The following is a 23,198-nucleotide window of genomic DNA, read 5'->3' on the forward strand; positions in this document are numbered from 1 at the left end:
TCCAGTCTATTAGGACAGCCTCCCTTACACCAACCTCCCAGGAGTTCAACCTCTGAACTGGAGTTCTTTGGCCCCATGCACTTGCCCCACACCTTTGCACATGTGGCTCCCTTAGCAGGAACGCTCTAACCACCGTCACTGGTGGCTTGCTCATCCTGGCTTTCCAGCTTTTCTATTTCAGATATTTCTATAAGCTTAGTATCTAGTTAGTATGACTACTTTTTAGTACTTGACAGTTTTAATTTTACATTTGTGTCATTGATAGCTGTCTGCTACTAAGCTTCCTGAGGACAGGAACCTTGCCTGTTTTTAGTCCTCATGGAACCTAGCACAGTCTCTGGCGCATTGGTAGGTGGTAATAAACATTTTTGAATAAATAAATAGACGTGAAAGCAAGTAAGTGTGATAATGTGAAGCCTGGTGTGGAGAGCAACACCTTTCTTTTGGAGAATTCACGAGAAACCGGCTAATGCTACACGCCTACCCTTCAAAGCTTCGCCTGGAACCTGCACAGGACACAGGAGACGACGGCAGGGCTCGCTTCAACCTTCTAAACCCTCAGCTGGCGCGAGACTTTGGGAGGCGCCTGCGCACTGGCCTCGCCGGATATACGCAAGGGAGTGGGGCGGGGCTCCGGTAACCTAGGCAACATCCCGGAAGCGGCGGGCTGCGTCAACCTGTGGCGGGCCGGGTGGTTCTGGAGCCTGAAGCTTTAGCCGTGGTGGAGGCAGAGGTCGGGAAACGGCAAGGCAGGTTGCGATGACGGGGCGGAGGCCTGCGGCCCGCCGCCCCACCGAGCTGAGGGACCGGGGCTACAGGGCGGGGAGAGCGGTGGTGGCCGCGGCTCCCCTTCTGTTCCCTGGGGATCCCTGCGCCCGGCCAGAGGATCCTGATACAGACAGCGCCCCCGCGACTCTGTTTTACGAGTGTATGTGCGTGTCAGGATGCGTGTCTGGGTGTCTGTGTGTCTAGCGCGCTCCCTCTAGGAGCATACTGAGTGTGCGCGTGCGCACCGCATTCGGGCACTTCAGCACAGAGCTAGAAATTGGGGGTACCCTATTGTGGCCTTCAAGGAGTTTACGCTGTAGCAGGAGAGAGACAAGACTACCCAGGGTACTTGGGGACAGGAGAGTCACTTAAGTCTGTTGGATGGGCAGGAAAGGGTTTATCCGAAGGGGCCGCTTGAATGAGTTTTAGGGAGTGAGTGGGAGTTAACCCCTTGGAGAAGGAAGCGAAAGTCTGAAGGGTGCTCCAGGCAGAGCGTGAAGAATGGTTGGAAGTGTATGTGAAGGCGAGAGCTTTGTTTTTGGGTGTGTGGGAGATGTGAGAGGAGAAAAGACTGGAAAGGAAGGTCAGCGGGCCACATGGAGGGAGAGGGTCTGAGTGCCACACGAGTGGGCTTCCTCTCTGCAGGGAGGAGCCATTAAAATCTTGTGAGGAAGGAAGGAAAATGCTGAGAGCCCTGCTCTGTCCCTGTATCTGGGTGGGATTGATTGAAGGGACAGTGTTTGGAAAGAGGTCTTGTTTCCCTTTGCCAGTTGTCCCCTAGTCAGAGTGGATTTGCTCAATCTCATCATAAGTCTGCTTCAGTGGCTCCCTGGAGGTCTTGAGGAGAGCGTTCAAGTGGCTGTGGCTCTGAGGCCACGATTTGGCCTCTGCCTTTCTTTTTATCCCCTTTCTGGCCTCTCACCCTGTCAAATCTGTTAATCAACCTGAACTTCTCAAACCCTTTGTAAATGCCTTTTCCCCTACCTGGAACATTCTTTCCTCCTCTTCTGACTTTTATTCGTGCTTTAGCTCTCAGTTTCAACATTTTTGGGGGAATTAGAGGAAGGAGGCAGTCTTTTCTGACTGTGTAGAGTAGGTTAGGTATTTCCATGACCCTGGACTTACTTCCTACATTACGCTTTTATTGCAATTATTCATTTAATCATGATCCTCTGATAAACTCTAAGCTCTGTGAGGGTGCAGACTATTCTATTTTCTTGCTGTTTCTGGTGCCTGGCTTTTGGCAGGTGCTTTCAAAATATTTGTTGAAGTAATAGATGGATGCTGAAGTGAGTGAGTGAATAAATGAAAGGAAGTTCAATTAAGAGAAATAGTCAGAGACTGGACAGAAATGTTTGTAGTCGAGATGAAGGGGGGGACAGATGAGAGAGATATTTCAGGGAAAGAATGAATAGATTCTGGTATCTGATTGGCTATGAGACAAGAAGGAAGAGAAAGCGATGCTCAAGTTTTAAACTGGACCAACTAGAAGGATGGTAATTCTGTAAAATTAGCTTAATTCAGAAGACATTTACCAAGCAAGCCAATTGTATATCAAGAACTAGAAGTTGGTAGGGAGAGGAGGTGTGGATGATAAGCTGTATTTTGACCCTACTGTATTTGAGATACGTGGGAGATGTGCATAGAAGGCAGTTGGAAATGAGCATTTAGTGTTTTGAGGAAAGGTGTGAAGTCTTGATTTGGGACTCATTTTCACAGTGTGTTTGTGTGCCCAGTGCATTCATAACTTTGCTCAAGGGAGTGGGTGAGATCACTGAGGGAAGATGTGAACTCCCCCTTGGTGACCTGGAAAGTAAGCTCCAGGAGAGCTGGCACCACATTAGACTTGTTGACTATTGTATTTCCAGAAGTTGGTCAGCACCTGGCATGTGGCAGACTCTCAAAAACAGTTATTGGATGAAGAGAGAGGGTGTCCAATGGAAGGACAGGAGGACTGGGATAGAACTGGGTGAAGATCCGTGATTATGTGGTTTGTGAGGAGGGGCCAACAGAGCCTGCAAGGAAGAGGACAAAAGAAGAGGAGAAAAAGCAGGAGAAAGAGTGTCATGGAAGCACAGGGAGGGGAGGGCTTCCCGGAGTGGGAGTCTTTAGAGCTGGAAAGGACCTGAGAAATAAGAAGGGACCAACGATTTTTAGCAATTAGGAAGCTATTAGTATGTTAGATTTTCTCCAGACAGGATTAGATTTTCTCGGCCGTGCTAATTTTATTTGACTCAACATTATAAAACATCAGAATCTCTCTACAGTTTCACAAGTCAGCATGTAAACTATAGCTCACTTACGATATCCAGTTTCTTTAAGTGGCACAAAATCCCTTTGTTAGACCAGAGAGTCTGATCCTTGATTAAGAAAAATGTGGTCACCATCGTTGGTGATGTCAGGAGGACACTTTTTAGTGCAAAGGTCGTCCTCGTGTTACAAAGGTTTGAAGTGTAACTGGGGCTTCGTAAATAAAAGTGCTGTGCCTTTTATTTTTTATTTTGTATATTTAGCTGTGCCTCTCCTTCATGAAGTTTGTTGGTAAACGGAAGCCCAGAGATGGGACAGTAGCTTAGTGACACCTTTGTGATCTTACATACACAGGCTGGAACTTAGACTTGGCCAGTATATTAGTTTCCTGTGCTGTACAACACATTACCACAAACTTAGTGGCTTAAAACAATACTTATTTATCATCTCACAATTTCCGTGAGTCAGGAGTTTGGACATGGTTTAGCTGGGTACCGTGCTTAGGGTCTCACGAAGTTGTGATTAAGTTGTTAGTGGTCTGCATTCTCATCAGGAGCCTCAGCTGGGGAAGGATCCGCTTCCAGGCTCACCTCACTCAGGTTGTTGGCAGAATTCCTTTCCCTGTGCCTGGAAGACTGAGGGGTCTCAGCTTCTCACTGGCTTTCTCCTGGAGGCTGCCCACAGTTCTCTGACTTCCCCGCCACATGGCCCTTTCCATAGGCAGTCACACATAGCAGTTTGCTTCTTCAGGGCCGGCAGGAGAGAATCTCTTGCTCCCTCTCCTAAGACACAGACTTGTATAATCTAACGTAATCACAGGAATGCCATCTCCCAATTGTTTTATTTATTGCATAAAACAAGTCACAGGAAGCAAAAAGAAAAAAATCCCAAAGCCAAGTCACCAGGCCTGCCCAAACTCAAGGGGGAGGAATTGTACAAGGGCACCACTCGTTGGGGCCATCTTAGAGTAACTGCAGCCAGCTTTGCTGGGCTAAATTGAAGTGAAAAATAAAAAGGCAACTGTTGTATACTATCTTAGTCCATTTGGGCTACTATAACAGAATACCAGAGACTAGGTAGCTTATAAACAACAGAAATCTACTTCTCCCAGTTCTGGAAGCTGGGAAGTATGAGATCAAGGCTCCAGTATGGTCATGTTCTGGTGAGGGTCCGGTTCTTGGTTCTTCCTGTCCTCACATGGTGGAACCGGCTACGGATCTCTCTGGAGCCTGCTTTATAAGAGCACTAATCCCATCCATGAGGGCTTGCCTCTCAAAGGCCCCACCTCCTCTTACCATTACCTTTGGGGGTTAGGATTCAACAGAGGAATTTCGGTTGAACACATTCAGACCATAGCATATACCTTCGTTTCATCACTGTTTTTGTTTGTTAGGTGAATATGGTTTCTTTGGATGTTACACTTTCTTATGCTAAAATTGATAACTTCACATCCACACAAATAATACTCAGGCATTTGATCAGTTGTTTAAATTAGTATCTATACCTCTTTGCTTAAGAAGTCTCGTCTGTTTGGATATGTTGTATTTACCATTAGAAGTCACCATTAGTGTATAAATAGCTATGATAAAAAAGTACTGCTTTTCCTAAATTTTTGATATAGTTATATTGGGGGCCTTGCTAAGGAAAGAAACAAGTATATGGGCCTTTTGACTGCTCATAAGCCTTTGCATACTTTAGATTCATGTTTGGTTCTTCAGAATTGAGGCTGGTGGAATTTCAGCCTCTGAATAAGTGTATTTTGAAGAATATAACTGGAAATAAATTATTTTAAGAGTAACATAGGTTTATTGTAGAAAATTTGGGAAAATATAGAATCAACCACAGATAAGTCAATTCTATCAATGTTTTCTAGAAGGTGCATTACAATTAGTCAGTCCGACCTGGTTTTGAGTGTCAGCTCCCAGCTCTGTCCATTATTATTGGTATGACTTGGAGCAATATACTTAATCTCTCTTAGCCCCATTTTTCTCAGTTGGGAAAGAAGGTTAGTTGTCGTCGCTAACATCAGCATCCTTAACTCTTAAATAGAACTCAGAATGTGCTAGGCAGGGGTTCTAAGCACTGTATTTATTTAATTAGTTCCATTTCACAGTTAGTGGCAAAGCTGGCATGTGAACCCAGGCAGTCTGGTTTCCGACTGTACTTTTAATCACTGTTGTATATTGTCTCTCACGACAGTATGTGCCTCATAGGGCTGTGAGATTAAGTGTGAAGTGCTTAGCACAGATAAGTGCCTTATTAATAATGTATGTATATTAACATCATTGAGAATATGCTATATATGCAGTTCTGTATTCTACATTTTACCCTTAACTTTTTATGTATTTCCCTTTGTCTTTAAACTTTCTTTTTTTTTTTAAAAGATTTTATTTTTCTTTTTTCTTCCCAAAGCCCCCCAGTACATAGTTGTGTATTTTTAGTTGTGGGTCCTTTTAGTTGTGTCATGTGGGATGCTGCCTCAGCATGGCCTGATGAGTGGTGCCATGTCTGCGCCCAGGATCTGAACTGGCGAAACCCTGGGCTGCCAAAGCAGAGTGCGCGAACTTAACCACTCGGCCACGTGGCCAGCCCACAAACATTCTTCGTAATATAATTTTAATGGATGCATTATTCATCATATAGATTTAGTGACATTTTAGGGTTCCCCTTTGTTTCTGCAGAGTAAATTGAAGATCTAAGTGGTTAAAGAGTAAATACATTAGAAACCTTTTTTGAACAACTATTATATTTTTCCATATCTTTTTAAATAAGTTTTATGGAGATATGACTTACATACCATAAAACTTATCCCTTTATTTTATTTATTTATTTTTTTTTGAGGAAGATTAGCCCTGAGCTAACTAATGTCAATCCTCCTCTTTTTGCTGAGGAAGACTGGTCCTGAGCTAACATCCATGCCCATCTTCCTCTACTTTATACGTGGGATGCCTACCACAGCATGGTGTGCCAAGCAGTGCCATGTCTGCAGCTGGGATTTGAACCGGCGAACCCTGGGCCACTGAAGTGAAACATGTGCACTTAACCGCTGCGCCACTGGGCTGGCCCCCAAAACTTATCCCTTTGAAAGTGCACTGTTCAGAGGTTTTTCAGAGTTTGCAGCCATCACCACTATCTGATTCCAGAACATCTTCATCACTCCAGAAAGAAATGCTGTGCCCATTAGCAGTCCCTCTCTATTCCTTCCTTTCTCCAGACCCTGCCAACCACTGATTTACTTTATGTCTCTATGGATTTGCCTATTCTGGACATTTCATGTAAATGAAATCATAATGTATGGCCTTTGGTGTCTGGCTTCTTTCTCTTAGCATAATATTTTCAAGTTTCGTCCATGTTGTAGCATCTATCAATACTTCATTCCTTGTTATTGACAACTAATAGTACAATGTATGGATACACCATATTTTATTTATCCCTTCGTCAATTGGTGGACATTTTGGGTGTTTCCACATCTTGTCTATTAAGGATAATCCTGCTATGAACATTCATGTACAAGTTTTTCAATTCTATGCTTTCGATTCTTTTGGGTATATACCTAAGACTAGAATTGCTAGGTCATATGGTAAGTATGTTTAACTTTTTCAGGAACTGCCAAATTGTTTTGCAAGGTGGCGACTCTATTTTACATTTTCATAGCAATATATGAGGATTCCAGTTTCTCCATGTTCTTGCCCCGTCTGTTATTTCCTTCTTTTGGATTATAACCATCCTAGGAGTGTGAGGTGATATCTCCTGTGGTTTTGATTTGCATTGCCCTAATGACTAATGGTGTTGAACAGCTTTCCCAAACTTATTGGCCATTTGTAGTATCTTCTTTGGAGAAATGTCTATTCAAATCCCTTAGCCATTTTAAAATTGGATTATTTGTGTTTTTACTGTTGAGTTGTAAGAGTTCTTTATATATTCTGGACATAAATTCCTTATCAGATACATTATCTACAAATATTTTCTCTCATTCTTTTGGTTGTCTTTTCATTTTCTTTTTTTTTTTTTAAAGATTTTATTTTTTCCTTTTTCTCCCCAAAGCCCCCAGTACACAGTTGTATATTCTTCGTTGTGTGTCCATCTAGTTGTGGCATGTGGGATATTCCTTGCCTCAGCGTGGTTTGATGAGCAGTGTCATGTCCGCGCCCAGGATTCGAACCAACGAAACACTGGGCCGCCTGCAGCGGAGCGCGCGAACTTAACCGCTCGGCCACGGGGCCAGCCCCTGTCTTTTCATTTTCTTGATGCTATCCTTTGAAGCGTAAACATTTTTAATTTTGATGGAGTCCAGCTTATTTTTTCTTTGATTGCTTCTGCTTTTAATGTCATATCTAAGAAACCATTGCTTAACCCAAGGTTCATGAAGATTTACCCTTCTAGGAGTTTTATACTTTTGCCTGTTAACATTTGAGTCTGTGATTCTTTTTTTTGGTGAGGAAGATTGGCTCTGAGCTAACACCTGTGCCAATCTTCCTCTATTTTATGTGGAATGCTCCCACAATGTGGCTTGACAAGTGGTGCTAGGTCCACGCCTGGGATCCAAACCTGTGAACCCTGGGCCGCCAAAGCAGAGTACGTGAACTTTACTGCTACACCACCGGGCTGGCTCTATGATTCATTTTAAGTTAATTTTTATATATGTGTGAGGTATGAGTCCTACTTCATTCTTTTTCATATTGATATCCACTTGTCCCAACACTATTTATTAAAAAGACTGTTTTTTCCCCATGAATTATTTCTTGGCACTGTTGTTGAATATACAAACTACCATAAATGTAAGAGTTTGTTTTGGATTCTGAGTTCTATTCCATTCCATATCTTCTTAAATGATATTTATGGTTCTGGCACTTGCTGTATAAACTTCACAGGAGGTTAACTCTTTGTCCCTTAGTTTTCTTATCTTTAAAATGGTAATAAATAGTAAATACTTCATGGGATTATTGTGAGGATTCAAGAAGATAATATACGGGAAGAGCTTAGAACAGTATGTGGCTTGTAGAAAGCATTCAATGCATGTTAACTACCACTGCCACCCCTGTCACCATCATCACCATCACCATAATGAAACACAAATGTTATTCTCTAACTTGTATGTGATTATCTCCTTTGCTTGATTGCAAATCCTGAAAGTAGATACCATGTTTAAAGAGTGAATGTGATTGATAAGAGTGAGATTGGACAGAGGGCAAAGAGGATTGAGGGCAAACTCTTGAAAATACTTGCATTTAGGCGTTTTTATTACAGTAGACTAAATGACTTTTTCTAAATGTACTTAAGAATGATACTAGAGTCTTTGTTTTAGGATAATTTGGAGTAAGGGGGTCAGCTGGAAAGTTCCATAATTGTTTAGGTGTGTAAAGAAGTTCTGGAATAGGAGTCGTGTATATGTTGCTTTTGAAAAGTCATGTATACGTATTATAAAGTCCTAGTGTGCACGGACAATGAGTCTTTTTCTAATTTTGTGTAATGTCTAGTCCAGCGTCCTTCACGTTATTGTTTTAAGAGTGCCAAGTAAATGTTGATAATTTCCAAATTCTATTTTAGTATCAATAATCACTCCTATTTAGTACTATGTGAAAAGTATACTAGAAATAGCATCATAACTCATTCTCTAAAATTTAGCTGCCTTTATTTTAAGATAAGCACATATGTGTCTGATAGTGATTTTGAGTGTTAGAGTGCTTCAAAAAGAACTCTCTTTGCCGTTCTCTTCTTGCATTCATATTGCTAAGCATGTGACTGATATTTTCTCTATTAATTGTGAATTTGTGTAACTGATGACAGAACTTATGACTACTGTCCTAGCACTCTGCTTTAGGTCATAATTTCTGCATTCCTACAGTTCTTTATTAAGCAAATTACATAAGTTGTTGACTTGAAACCTCTTTTATCATAGTTATCGATATCAACTTTCTATTAACTGTAGTGAAGGAACCGAGTATTTTGGTAGCCTGTTCCTTTCATTATGCTTACATTTTTCTTTTGACTTTTTAAAATGTATTTTTCTCGATTTCTTTGTCCCCCTCTGATAATGGTTAATTATAACTTTTTCTTTTATTTTTAAAATTTGATGTGATTCTTATTCCTAGATGTCATTTGTCAGAGTGAACCGTTATGGTCCCCGGGGAGGAGGAAGGAAAACCCTGAAAGTGAAGAAGAAGAAAACACCAGTGAAGCAGGAATGGGATGTAAGTCTCGGTGGGAGAATAACACAATGTAACATTACTCTGGAGGGACAGATGTGGTGACGTGGCCCTGGTCACTCAGGACGGTGCTCTGAGTAGGGCTTGGCATGTATAGAGTGGAATGGCTTTCTGGGCATGTGATATGCTAGGTCTTGGAAAGAAGAGCAGAATCCTTTGGGGGGTTTTTGAGTATCACATATCAAGGCTGTAAGCTCTACCTCCTTTAAAGAATTGGAATCTGGGGCTGGCCCTGTGGCCGAGTGGTGAAGTTCGTGTGCTCCGCTTCGGCAGCCCAGGGTTTCGCCAGTTCGGGTCCTGGGCACGGACATGGCACCGCTAATCAAGCCATGCTGAGGCGGCATCCCACATGCCACAACTGGAAGGACCCACAATCAAAAATACACAACTATGTACCAGGGGTTTTGGGGAGAAAAAGGAAAAATAAAATCTTAAAAAAAAAAAAAGAATTGGAATCTAAGGGAGGGGGAGTGTGTTTTTAAAAAAGTGTCCCCACTTCTACATTGAGAACTCACTGGTTAAAGGGAACTCTAGTTAGTCTATGTCGCTGAAGTCTGAATTTTTTGGTACTTTTTTTAGATTTGCCTAGAGCAACCAGTGATACCATAATTATGTGAGTTGCAGTGTTGGCTAAATAAGCGGGTGATCCTTGTTCTCTTATTGTTTGTTGCTCACCTCCAGAGGCCAGTCACTCTCACCACAAAGGTTCCCTTAGATATAAGACAAGTCTCAAATACCTGGGACCATGAGCCCTGGCTCCCACCCTGGATTCTGCTTGTTATTACTAAGGGGATTTTGATCTTTTGCAGCCTGGTACCTTGGTTTGCTCCATGAGACCTTAGGGGCCTTTACTTTCTGTTGTGGAGAGTAACTAGTCAGGGACTAGTTTGGACTTGGAACCTTCTCGATTGTGGCCAACCACATTAGCCAGATATCCTGGACAAACTGATCCCCTTCGAAGCGGGACAGGGGAATTTCTCTATGTTTAGATTGCTCTGTTGCCATCTGACTGGCTATAAAATATTATAAGGGTGTGATTCTAAGTTAATGAAACTGAGTAAAAGGAAAAAAAAGCACATGATAACCTAGGTATTGTCCCCTTCATTTTTCATTTTTTTTTAAAGATTGGCACCTGAGCTAACATCTGTTGCAAATCTTTATTTTTCCTTCTTCTTCTTCTTCTCCCCAAAGACCCCCAGTACATAGTTGTATATTGTAGTTGTGGGTCCTTCTGGCTCTGCTATGTGGGATGCTGCTTCAGCATGGCCTGACGAGTGGTGCCATGTCCGCACCCAGGATAGGAACCTGTGAAACCCAGGGCTGCTGAAGTGGAGCACGTGAACCCAACCACTCGGCCACAGGGCCAGTCCCAGTATTGTTCCTTTTAGAGGGGTTACTTTGGGTAGTTCAGTATTTATTCTGTTATGCTGTTATTGCTGAAAACATAATTGAAACTCACCGTTTGGAATTGCATGTAGAACCTTCCTCATTTACTTTTTATTATCTTCAGTGCTGGAAAAATCTTTGGTTTTTGAAGGTGGACTGAGCATGAAAGTAGTTATAAGTCATTTGGAATGAATGGTAAATGAGGGAGAAAAATCAAACTGAATAATACTGTTTGATAAAAATAGTGAGATGTTTTCTGAAATGGCTTGTAAATTAGACTTAAAGGCAATTTCAAAAAAAACAGATTTAAGCAATAGCAGTATCGATGAAATTATATCTTCTCCCATGAGAACTAATTCTAAGCATATCACTTATTTATATGCCTCAATTTTATTATGATTATTAAAACCAATTCTCATGCTCTTACAGTTGTATCTTGTACTTTTCTAAATCAGTATGAAAGGAATAACAGTTTTAGTTAGAAAAGGCTTGAGCTAAATATAAACTATGGGCAAAAAGTTAAGTCTTTAAATACATCAGAAGCTATTTCACCAGGCTCAATTGTGTATTTCTCTTAGAAGTAAAATTCTAACTTGTTTCTTTCCCAGATTTGCCTTAGGAAATCTGTGTAACAAAATGGCTGAGGTCATTTTGGAAAGGGCCAAAAAGCAAGGCTGCTGCTTTGAGCTGTGCAGGCTGTGCACTGCACAATTTCAAGGGATACTATTTACATGGACTAGGATGTTAATGGTTCTTCTTGGAGTTGTGTAATGTGGTAGTTCTGCCATCTGGGTTTGGTGCCTTTTTATTTAAGTGACTGTTTTCACATTTTACGAAGTTGTCCGGTGCCCTCAAACTTCATCTCTCCTTTTGGAAGGTTCTATGCTTAAGATGTTTGCATGGACACAAATTGAACCTCTCCAGAGTGGTCACAGTCTGTCTTTTAGGAATCTTTAGAGGTGCCTCATTCCATGGAATATAGTTTGAACTTTAGTTAAACTTACTCATTTTGAATTGTATCCTACCCTGTTTTATTCATGGTTTTAATATAATGTATTCCTGCTTGGTGAATTTAGTGCTTATTTTCTGTAAGACATCTAAAAGTAATCCATATTAATATTTAAATTGAGAATACTGGTTCCTAGTAAGAAAGTCTTGGTCCCAGGATTTTGAATCCATTTTCAGCCATGAAAATCCAGTACATACTCATGCCTAAATACACACAAACCAACAATATCTGCTCATAGGTATGACATAACTTTCTGAACAATGTGAAAAAAGTATGGTAAGAAGTTTCAATAATAAAACTAACATTTTAATTTAAATAAATACATGTATATTATGTAAAGATATAAAATAAATAATTTTATTTCAATTTAAGATAGCAGTTTTATCTTGCTAAAATGTGATGATAAAACCCCTTAACTCTTCAAAGAAAGGTTTCTTGGAGGGTAGCATGCTTAGTTAAATACACAGTCTTTTAACTGAGACCCATCTGACATGTAGGAGAAAAATGTACAGAAGGCTTAAGATAATGAAAGAAGCCTTTTGAAAAAAAGGAAAGTCAGTTCATCATAAATAAACTAAAACTGATTTCAAGTAGTTTTTTTAACCTAAAGAGAATTTTTCCCATAAGAAAATTACCCAAAGAGAGAAAATAAACATTGAAATCCTATTAAAAAAATCCAGTACGTACTAATGTTTTCTAAGAAAGCTTTTTTTCTTTTAAAGAAAGTTCCTCTTTTTGCAGAATACTGTGAATGACCTAACAGCTCATCGGGCAACTCCTGAAGATCTGGTAAGTTTAATATCAGAAGTTAAGATTCGTTAATGTTTATTTGATATCTGGTTTCTAACCTTCCAAATAGAAACCAGAGGCCCTTCCTGGAGTTGTTCAGTTATATTTAATCTTGCTTATGTCTATATAAAGTCAAAAAGCATATCTTCTAGACTTCCTAGTCTTACCCAGGAATATCAATTAGTGTGTATCAGAATTTCATTAGATGGGTCTGGTTTACAGTTCAAATCGCCCTGGTCCAGTGTGGTCCTGTACACATCTATTGTCTTTTTCTTGCTATCAATATCTCCAGCATTATTTACTATTACTTCTGTATACAAACATACTGGTCTAGTCGATGTAGTAGTTTATTCCTTGAACATGCCATATATAGTTTCACGTTTGCGCCCCAAATCATGCTCTTGTCCTTACTTGGAACAGTTTCCCTACCTTCTTCCCCACCTGTTCAAATCTTACTTTGCTTCTTTATCCTAGTTCAAGTCTTACTTTTAAAGAAAATTTCTACTATAGGTTTTTCTTTATACAGAAGTTTTGTTGAGATATAATTCACATACCATGAAATCCACCCTTTTAAAGTGTATAATTCATTGGTTTTTGGTATATTCACAGAGTTATGCAACCATCATCACTTTCTAATTTTAGAATACTTTCATCTCCTCCAAAAGGAAACCTTATACCCATTAACAGTCACTCCCTGTGCTCTCCCTCCTCCCAATCCCTGGTAACAACTAATCTACTTTATGTCTCTGTGGATTTCCCTATTGTGGACATTTCGTATAAATGGAATACAGTATGTGTCCTTCTGTATCTAGCTTCTTATCTTAGCATAATGTTTTCAAGTTTCGCCTATGTTGTAGCATGTATTGGTACTTCATTCCTTGTTATTGCCAAACACTATTCCATTGTATGGATGTACCATATTTTATTTATCCATTCATCAGTTGTTGGACATTTAGGTTGTTTTCGCTTTTTGCCTGTTATGAATAATGCTGCTGTGAACGTTCATGTACCAGTTTTTGTGCGAACATTTGTTCTTTGTTCTTTTGAGTACATACCTAGAAGTATAATTGCTGAGTTGTATGTTATCTCTTTGCTTCACTTTCTGAGGAACTGCCAAACTATTTTCCAAAGTGGCTGCACCATTTGCATTCTCACCAGTGTGTATGAGGGTTTAAATTTCTCCACATCCCTTGTCAACAGTTGTTATTGTCATCTTTTTGGTTTTAGTTCTCCTAGGCAGTGTAAAGTGGAATCTCATTATGGTTTTGATTTGCATTTCCCTAATGACTAATGATGTTGAGCAGCCTTTCCTATGCTTATTGGCCATTTGTAGTATCTTCTTTGGAGAAATGTCTATTCAGATCCTTTAGTCATTTTAAAATTGCCAGAGGAAACATGTGACTACCATGAACTGGGCTTGATGAAAGGAGGGATGCAAAAAAATAAAATTAAAATAAAGTTGGATTATTTGTGTTTTTGTTGTTGAGTTGTAAGAGTTCTTTGTATGTTCTGGATACAAGTACCTTATGAGATATATGATTTGCATACAACTTTTTCCATTCTGTTGGTTGTCTTTTCACTTTCTTGATGGTATTCTTTGAAGCACAAAAGTTTTAAATTTTGATAAAGTCCAATTTATCTATTTTTTCTTTTGTTACCTGTGGTTTTAGTGTCATATCTAAGAAACCATTGTCTAACCCAAGGTTCACAAAGATTTACTCCTCTGTTTTCTTCTAAGACTTTTATAGTTTTAGCTCGTATGTTTAGGTCTTTGATCCTTTTCAAGTTACTTTTTGTATATGGTGTGTGGTAGGGGTCCAACTTAATTCTTTGTAAATGGATATCCAGTTGTCCAAGCACCAAAAAGACTGTTCTTTTCCTATTGAATTGTCTTGGCACCCTTGTTGAAAATCGATTGTCCATAAATATAAGAGCTTAGTTTAGACTCTCAATTCTATCCCATTGATCTATATGTCTGACCTTATGCCAGTACCATACTCTCTTGATTATTATAACTTTGTGTAAATGTAAAGTCCTACTCTTTGAAGCTGCCCAACAGTTGCTATCTCTTCTGGACTGTTGTTATACTTACTACCTACATAAGGCATTGAGCATATGCCATCTAATATATATCATTTATCTTTATATGTATATGCCCAATCTCCCTGGGCAGATTATTAATGCTTTTGAAGGATAGAGACCATATCTCATACATCTTTGTGGGCCTAGGAATCTTAATCCTAGTAGGTACTCATTAAATGTTTGTTGAGGATAATAATGCCCAACTGACTTAAAATTTTTTTTTATTATGAAAAATTTTATGAAAGATGGCATAAGTGGAGCCATATTAAAATAGAGCCAGAGCAGCCATTTCAGAGAAATTGCCTACATGTCTTGTTTTCTTTATCTTCCAAACTGGACCAAACCGCTGACATTCCAAGAAGTCAGTAAGGACGAGAATATCCTGTCTGTAAGAATGGATGGAACTGGACTTTGCTGATGACTGGATTGCCAACCAATCAATGAAGTACAGGGCTAGCCTTTTGCCTGATGATCCAACCTCAGGCCAATCTGTGAAGTACAAACCTAGCCTAACCTCATCTAGCGCCAGTGAACTCTAATACAACTCACCTTATCCTCCCTTTTTCCCATAAAAACCCTAAGCCCCTCTCCTGTAATTGGGACACTATTTGGGTTTCTACCTGAATCTTTGCTCCCTGAATTGCAATTCTTTGATCCCAGATAAATGCTTTGCCTCTCAAGCTGATTTCTGTTTTTGTAGGTTGACAATTTCAAATTTGCTTGAGAGTGGAGACAAAAGTATAAAGAACTCCCATACACTGTTCACCCAGATATAATAGTTAGGAAAGTTTTGCCATAGTTGTTTCATTTATCATACCCTTTTCTTCTTTGCTGAAGCATTTTAAAGCAAATCCCGGAGAGCATGTCATTTTGTGCCTACATATTCAGTTTGCATTTTAAAAAATGTAGACATTTTCTTATATAACCACAATGCCATTCTCACCCCTAACGAAAGTAATAGTAATTTTTTGGTATTACCTAATTCCCAATCCATATTCACGTTTCCCCAATCATCTCAAAAATGTCATCTTCATTTATTTTTTGTGAATCAGAATCCTTGTTTGGTTCTTAGTCTCTTAATGGACTGATTTTTTACTTACATGGTAAAAACTCAGTGTACATTTCATCAGATGACTTACAGGTTTTGTTCATCTTCCTAGTTCTGAGTACTGGAGTTGGTGTGAAGCCAACGTCTGCTGTTATTCTTCAGTCACTCAGTGAACTCCTCCCCTCTAACTCTTAAGCTGTGCCTTGTGTCTCTGTTTCTGCTTCAGGAAGTCCACCTCCCTGGAGTTCTGCATCTCCAGGGACCCACTTCCATATGCAGCTGTTGCAGGGCTTAGTTCTTGGTAGTGATGTCAGTATCATGAAGTGAGTGTGTCTTGCCAAAGGTGACACAGTGGGTTTTGTGCCTTTTACATTGTGATCCGTCTGTGTGTATGTGTGTGTATAACTGCATGTATACACACATATGTGCTTGAAAAGTTTAACAAAATAATTATTAACTTTATTATGTGCGATGTACTCTTAATATTTTCACTTCTATGTTCTATTTATTTAAAAAACGTTGGTTTTGGGGCCGGCCTGGTGGCGTAGTGGTTAAGTTCGTACGCTCCGCTTTGGCAGCCTGGGGTCCACCGGTTCAGATCCTGGGCACGGACCTACGCACTGCTCATCAAGCCACGTTGAGGCAGCATCTCACATAGAAGAATCAGAAGGACTTACAACTAGGATATACAACTATGTACTGGGGCTTTGGGGTGGGGGAAAAAAAAAGAAGATTGGTAACAGATGTTACCTCAGGGCCAATCTTCCTCACCAAAAAGCATACCTTAAGAAAAAGCCAAAAAAACCCATTGGTTTTGATCCACTAATTTATTTTACTACACATTAAATGTGTCCTAAACTGCAGTTTAAAAACACTAGTTTATTGGATAGTCTTATATGAAGGAAGTAGAAATTAATATTCTTTTCATTTTATCTTTTATCTAGGTTTACTAGTTTTAGATACTTCTTTTTTTAAAAATCATTTCTGAAAATTTAGAAGACTGAAAATTTTGGCCATGAATATATATAAAAATACATACGTTCAACCAGAAAATATAAAAAAGGTGAACTTTGTTAGGTGGTCCCACTATTGGAATAAGCAAGTTCTTTATTCCTGACACATTCTCTTATATTTTTCTTCTGTTTAGATACGTCGTCATGAAATACACAAATCGAAGAATAGAGCATTAGTACACTGGGAACTCCAAGAGAAAGCTTTGAGGAGAAAATGGAAGAAGCAGAAGCCAGAAGTTTCTAATCTTGAGAAACGGAGACTGTCTCTCATGAAGGAGGTAATGCTACACTGCGTTATCTGAAATTAGAAAGAGAAGAGAGACATAGTTTCTTTCTTTTCCCCCAAATCTGATTCACATTGGAGAGGCTCTGGTGGTTACTGCGTCCTTATACAGTGATCTACACGTGGACTTCGAAGAAAGCAGTGGAGTAACGACTAGAGTCTGCTTTGGTGTTTGCATTTCTGCTCTACAGCTTACTAGCTGTGTGACCTTAAACTAATTATTAACTTCTCAGCTTGAATTTTCTCATCTTTTAAATGAGAATGACACTCCTTGTCTGATTGTATTGTTACAAGATTTCAGTGATAGAATAAACTGACTAGCACAGTCCTTGACACATAATTAGTGCCATATATATATAAGCTGCTGTAATTATTTTTCTCAGTTCAACAGCTGTGCTGTTAGATTACTTTGCAGAAAAAAAAAAGGTTGTGTACTTGTCCAACAAGTAAGTTAGTAAGCTGCTTGTCTTTGGCTTAATCTTTTGCCAGATGTAGGGTGTTTGGATAAGTAATCAGGTGTGTAGGATTAAACAATATGGGAAATAAAAGGAAACTGCAGCAAAAAACCCTTCTTTTATTTGGGCTGAAATCATTGTAGAAGAGATGTGTGTTGTCTGCAGTGCTGCTTCCTGTTCAGTGTTGAAGCTCGTGGCCCTTGGCTGGCTGGGTGACCTTTCACTGCAGCTTTCAATCACACTCTGTCTTTTGAGGAATTCATTAGGCTTCTTAGCAAAATGCAAAGTCTTGATCTTATATATCATCAGGGAGCATTATATCTCCCAAATAAATGTTTACATGAGCTTGTGAGAAGAACAGTGGATGGAGAGAAAATGGTCCTTTACAGATAAGTATCTTTTGGTAATCTTGGCCAAGTCACGTATGTTTAAATGTTATGTGACAATTCTCAGTGAAGGGCCTAAGAACTCAGATCTGGCCCAAGGCAGCCCCTTTGAGGTGACTCTGGGCTTCTGTTTCCCCTCCTGAGTAGCTTCTGTTCATGTCCTGAATTTCTTATACAAGAAACAGATGTGGTGGAAGTCGGGGTTGACAGAAGAGTGGTGAGAGAGGATGCGTGAAGTTTCTCTGCCTTCTTTCTGTGGTGCTGCTTCCTCAGGCTCTAGTGTAGTGTTTCTCAACCCTGACTGCACATTAGAATCATTCAGGGTTGAGAACTTCCATTAAAAAAATAACGATGTCTGGGGCCCGGCCCCGTGGCCTAGTAGTTAAGTTCTCCCACTCCACTCTGGCAGCCCAGGTTTCACTGGTTTGAGTCCTAGGCACGGACCTACACACACTTGTCTGTCAGTAGCCGTGCTGTGGTGGCATCCCACATAGAGGAACTAGAAGGACTTACAACTTGTACTGGGGCTTTGGGGAGAAAGGAAAAAGAAAAGAGGAAGATTGGCAACAGATATTAGCTCAGTGCTAAGCTTCCTCACCAAAAAAAAGGTAAAAAGTTCTTTAAAAAAAAAACTATGTCTGGACCCAGACATATCTGTATTCTGGCTATTCTGATTTAGTGAACCTGGGATTTAGCCCCACTTAGGTATTTTTAGACAGTTCTTACATAATTTTAATATGTTGCCAGGGTTAGGAACCTCTACTGTTAGTGGGATTCAGATATTTCCATTTAACACTGCATCTTGGAGGTTATTCCATGTCGCTGTTTAGAAACCTACTATTTCTTTTTTAGTGGCCATGTAGTATATAGTTGTACCCCAGTTATTTATTCAGTGCTTTATTAGTGGACATGTAGGGTATGTAGTAGAGTATTTTTTAAGCTTCTGGAAAAAAAATGGCCCCAAATTATAGTGGTTTAAACAAAACAAATCAATTCTTCTCTTAAGAAACAGTTCAGAGCTAGGGGGCTCTGTGGTCCTTCATTGCAGGGCCTCCATCTCTGAGTACAGAATGGCTGTTCTAGCTCCCTTCAGCTGTATCCCAGCCAGCATGAAGTGGGAAAGAGAATGCGTGCTACTGCTTTTACATACCACCCAGAAGTTCTGGCTTATATGCCATTGTCCAGAAATGCATCACCTGACTATTCTCACCTGTGAGGATGGTTAGGCAATCTAGCTATGTACTTTGCTGAAACTTGGGAGTTCTGCTGTTAAAGGGAAAATGGAAAGAAAGGATATCAGTGGGTAATAGCAGTGTCTGCCACCCAGAGATTTTTTCCTGCTTTGTCACTGTAAATAATGTAATGAATATCCTTGAATATGTTTTTGAGTACATGTATACTCATAGGATAAATTCTTAAAAGTGGAATTGCTGAGTCAAAGGATATGTGCAGTTATTATTTCAATGTTGCTTAATTTGTAACGTCTCTGTTAAGGGATGTGATGGTACCAAAGGAAGAAGCCTGCTTGGGCATATCCACCCAGGCATTATCGTTATGTGTTACAGCTCCCAGGACCCATCCCCCAGGAGCACAGCTCCTAGAATAACGTAAATTAAGAGGAAAGCTCTTTGGCCAGCATCATCTTAGATTGCATTTTCTCTGTAATGCACCTGTGCCATGGGAAAAGCAAAAAGAGTCCAAATCCAAATCAGGGAGAGGGAGGCTTTGGTTAAAAATTTTGTAAATTCCAAAAGTTTAGTAACTTCCCGAGTCTCTTTGTAATTTCCCAATTCCATCTGGCTTTTATTACCAGAGAACAAAAGTGCTAGAGTGAGAAGTTTCCAATAATGTTTTTGGAGGGAACTTGACTGATCCTTTGAAAATCTAAATGTGTACCGATACTCATAAGTTTGGCTTTGTGCTCTGCAGACCCACCTGGGGAAATGATATGCAGAGATTGGTTTACCTGTCAAGAGGGTGAGTTTTATCAGACAGGTGATAAAGAAATCTAGGAAAAGCAAAGGAAAGCCAATGCACTTTTCTCTGGCCACTCAAACCATCTGTCCTGAGGAGTCTGGACAGAGACCAGCAGAAGGTAGCAGCTTTCCTGGAGACCTCATTATAATTAATATCCGGTCTTGATATGGTAAAATTGTTCCTCCATAATCTGCTTCTGTCAATTATATCTCTTTATTTTGATAGGAGGTCAATGGTTTTTCTTTTTTTTGTTTTTGAGGAAGATTAGCCCTGAGCTAGCATCTGCTGCCAATCTTTCTCTTTTTGCTGAGGAAGACTGGCCCTGAGCTAACATCGGTGCCCATCTTCCTCTGCTTTATATGTGGGACACCTACCACAGCATGGCTTGCCAAGCGGTGCCATGTCCGCACCCAGGATCCTAACTGGCAAACCCCGGGCTGCCGAAGCGGAACATGTGCACTTAACCACTGCACCACTGGGCCGGCTCCAGGTTTTTCTTTTTTTATTGTAATCTCTTAAACCTGCCATTAGGAAATAGTCTCTATGTAAATTTTTTAGTACGTGGTAGGTTATAATACTTCATTTACTCTCTTTTCTAAGCTCCAATTGCATATACTTGCAAGGTGGCTAACCAGGGATAGAAATTTGGTTCATGGGATGGTATAATTTAAGCTGTAACGCCATTCTCAAATACCTCTAGAGTGGTACACAGGTTTTTGTTGTGTCCACAACACTCCCGTGGGGTTGGGGAGGTGGTCCTATCTTCATTTACACCTCAGGAAACTAAGGTTAACGAGGTTGGATTTTGCTTAGTATCTCTTGACTGGGCCAAAGATGCCAGTCTTCTGCCTCCAAATGTGCTTTTTGCCTTCTCTAACTCCAAATCTTACCGTTTGTGGAAATAACAAATTCAGGACTTTATTCTCACCAGCTGAGCCAGCCAACCTGCTTGGCCAAAGCAGGGGAAGAAGGGAAAAAGTCAGAATGTGATTCTTGTTATTTTTCTCAGTGTCCTAAAACAATAACTGAGGTCATATTGTCTACTTATTTCCATGGTCTAGAGAAGTTCTGGTGAAGAGCGTTTGTTCCCGGATGTTTTATTGATTTGAGTCTGTTGGAAACTGGGCAGTTTCCAATTTCGAGACTCCTTTCAAGTTAAGAGCACCATCTGGTGGTGATGGGTTGAGTTGACCTTTTATGCCAGCCTGTGCATCCTTGCTTGTAATTGTGAAAGTTAAGTTGAAAGTGCATAATCAAAGGCCCTACTGTAATAGTATTTTTTGAGTTCTCATCTCTCCAGGATAAAAACTCAACTTGATTATAAATGCAGAAGCATCACTTTTGTGTTTAATGCCCCAAAACTTGTGTCTTGCATCATGTTTTTTTAAGTTATAGGTCATGACCCATTCCTGGATTATGAAGTCACTTTAGTGACTGAAACACCTCTAAGTCTATGGCTCAAAGATTCCTATCTTTAATTAGTGTTTTTCAAACTGTGGATCACAACTTGTTAATGGATTGTGAAGTCAAGTTAGGGGGTTGAAACCATCTTCTTTTTAAAAAAAAAAGAGAACAGAAACTAAAAAGAAAATAGAGTGGTTCTCAAAGAGTAAGATTAAGTAAAACTTTTATTTTGTTATATGTTTACATTTACATTTGTGTGTATACTGGGTCACAATTTAATCACTTATTTCTTGGTTTGGATTGTAGCCAAATATTTGAAATCCACTGATTATTGTAATAGCTCCATCTACTGGTACTTAAGGATATTGCCACTGAAGGCTCTTAGGAAGGTAGTGGCCTATGGTTATTTTTATGCTCTGTGTCTTTGGACTTTTCCTTCATGAATTGATAAATATTTATATTTTTTTCTGAATAATAATATTTATCATTAACCTGTGTCTAGATTCTTTCTGATCAATACCAGATGCAGGATGTTTTGGAAAAATCTGATCATTTGATGGCTGCAGCAAAAGATCTGTTTGTTGATTTTCCTCGTAGGCGCACAGGTAAAATATTCAATTCAAACAAAAGCTTCTTTTTGTTAACCGTAGCCCACAGCTAGCTATTTGGAAGAATTTGAAATCTTTTTTCAGGCATCTTATTATTTATATTACAAGTATTCTAAAGTAGATAGCATACAAATGTTAGGCATAGATTCATTATAATTTGTTTACTTTTCACTTAGAATATTAACTATTACAAACTGCTTAGCTAAAGAAAGGTAAATTGTTATTACTTACTAAAATATTTTATGGTGAAATGTGTAAGATATAATTTAAAATGACAATTTTCAGTTTATTAATATTAAATTATCATATAATTAAAGTATCTGTTTATATGTAATTTGAGTAAAGCTTAATTTGAAACCTAAAACAACTTCAGTCTCTCTAAAAGGAACTTTGCCTCTTGTCAGATACACAGTGTTGTTCACTTTAATGTGGTTATAATCCATTGTTTATCTTAATCCCTAAAAACAGATCATTAGTTTTTCGTTCAAGATTTGAACCTGGGGTGGCCTCTTATTAGTGTGACTCTGGACCAGTTGCTTCCCATCTCTGAGTTTCAGTTTACTGATCTGTAAAATATTAATAGTAACAAGCTCATGGGCTTTTGTGAGGGTAAAATGATTTATGTGAACGCGTTTAACACAGTGCCTGGTATGGTAAGCAGTATGTGAGTTGCTATTATTATGATTTAGGATTTTCATATAATGATACAAACCTATGGCAGTGTATAGTTCTTGTGAAGTCAATTTAGTTAAATGAAACAAAATCCTCATTACTTGTCTTCCTTGTGCAGCGTTTCCTAATGTAACAGTGGCTCCCGATTCCTCTCAAGGTCCCATCTTGGTAAATCAAGACCCTGTCACCCAGGCCATCCTCAGTGAGTCTGTTGTGGAGCCTCAGGTAATGTGCTCTGCTCACAGCCACGACGCTCATGCTGAAATTAAGTTTAAGTAGATGCAGGCATTGTGGTAGACGTTCCAGAAGCTTAACTATCAACAAATACCAAGTCGTGGCTGCTAGAATTGTTCTCGCTCAAGCGTATTGCATTTTCTGTGAGTAATGTTTGTACTAAATGAGATAGGACTGGACGACGATAGCTGACGTTTATTGAGTGTTCACCTAGGAGGTAGGCACTATTATTATCCCCATTCAGCAGATAAAAAACTGAGGCTCAGAGAAATTAAGTGACTTGTTCAAGATTACATACATAGCTATTGGCATCAGAGATGGCATTCAGTCCAGGCTCCCTGGCTCCCTAAGACTGTGCCGCCGTCTGCCGGTTTGGAAACAGCAGGAAGTCTCTGCACTGCCCACTTTGGAGTCAGGTGGATCTGTGTTCATGTTCAGCTACTTACTAGCTGTTTGATCGTGAGTTGATTTCTTAAGGGCTCTGAGTTGGTTCAGAGTGTTTTTGTTTTTTTGTTTTTTGTTAAATAGAAATAGAACATACCTGCTACAGTTGTTGTGAGGATCAGCTGAGATAAGTTATGCAAAGTGCCTCGCATAATACCAGATTATAGTTCTTCATTAAGTGTTA

General features: G+C 39.6%; 1 protein-coding gene across 6 annotated transcripts in view; it reads left to right on the top strand.

The window, feature by feature from the left end:
* The first annotated feature begins 604 nt into the window (after nt 1–604).
* Nucleotides 605–23,198, top strand: part of SPICE1 (spindle and centriole associated protein 1) — a 50,657-nt gene continuing 28,063 nt past the window's right edge. For 2 of the 6 annotated variants that reach the window (XM_008523039.2, XM_070581936.1), the window contains exons 1-6: nt 628–733; nt 9,111–9,209; nt 12,361–12,408; nt 16,686–16,829; nt 21,559–21,661; nt 22,455–22,561. In XM_008523039.2, the coding sequence (XP_008521261.2) occupies nt 9,111–9,209; nt 12,361–12,408; nt 16,686–16,829; nt 21,559–21,661; nt 22,455–22,561 (501 nt within the window). In that variant the 5' untranslated portion in view covers nt 628–733. Of the gene's footprint in view, nt 933–9,110; nt 9,210–12,360; nt 12,409–16,685; nt 16,830–21,558; nt 21,662–22,454; nt 22,562–23,198 lie in introns of all 6 variants that reach the window. The other 4 variants (XM_008523031.2, XM_008523058.2, XM_008523054.2 and 1 more) reach the window with 4 other exon arrangements.

Source organism: Equus przewalskii, chromosome 18 (genome assembly GCF_037783145.1).
Source record: "Equus przewalskii isolate Varuska chromosome 18, EquPr2, whole genome shotgun sequence".
In the NCBI taxonomy this organism is placed as follows: Eukaryota; Metazoa; Chordata; class Mammalia; order Perissodactyla; family Equidae; genus Equus; species Equus przewalskii.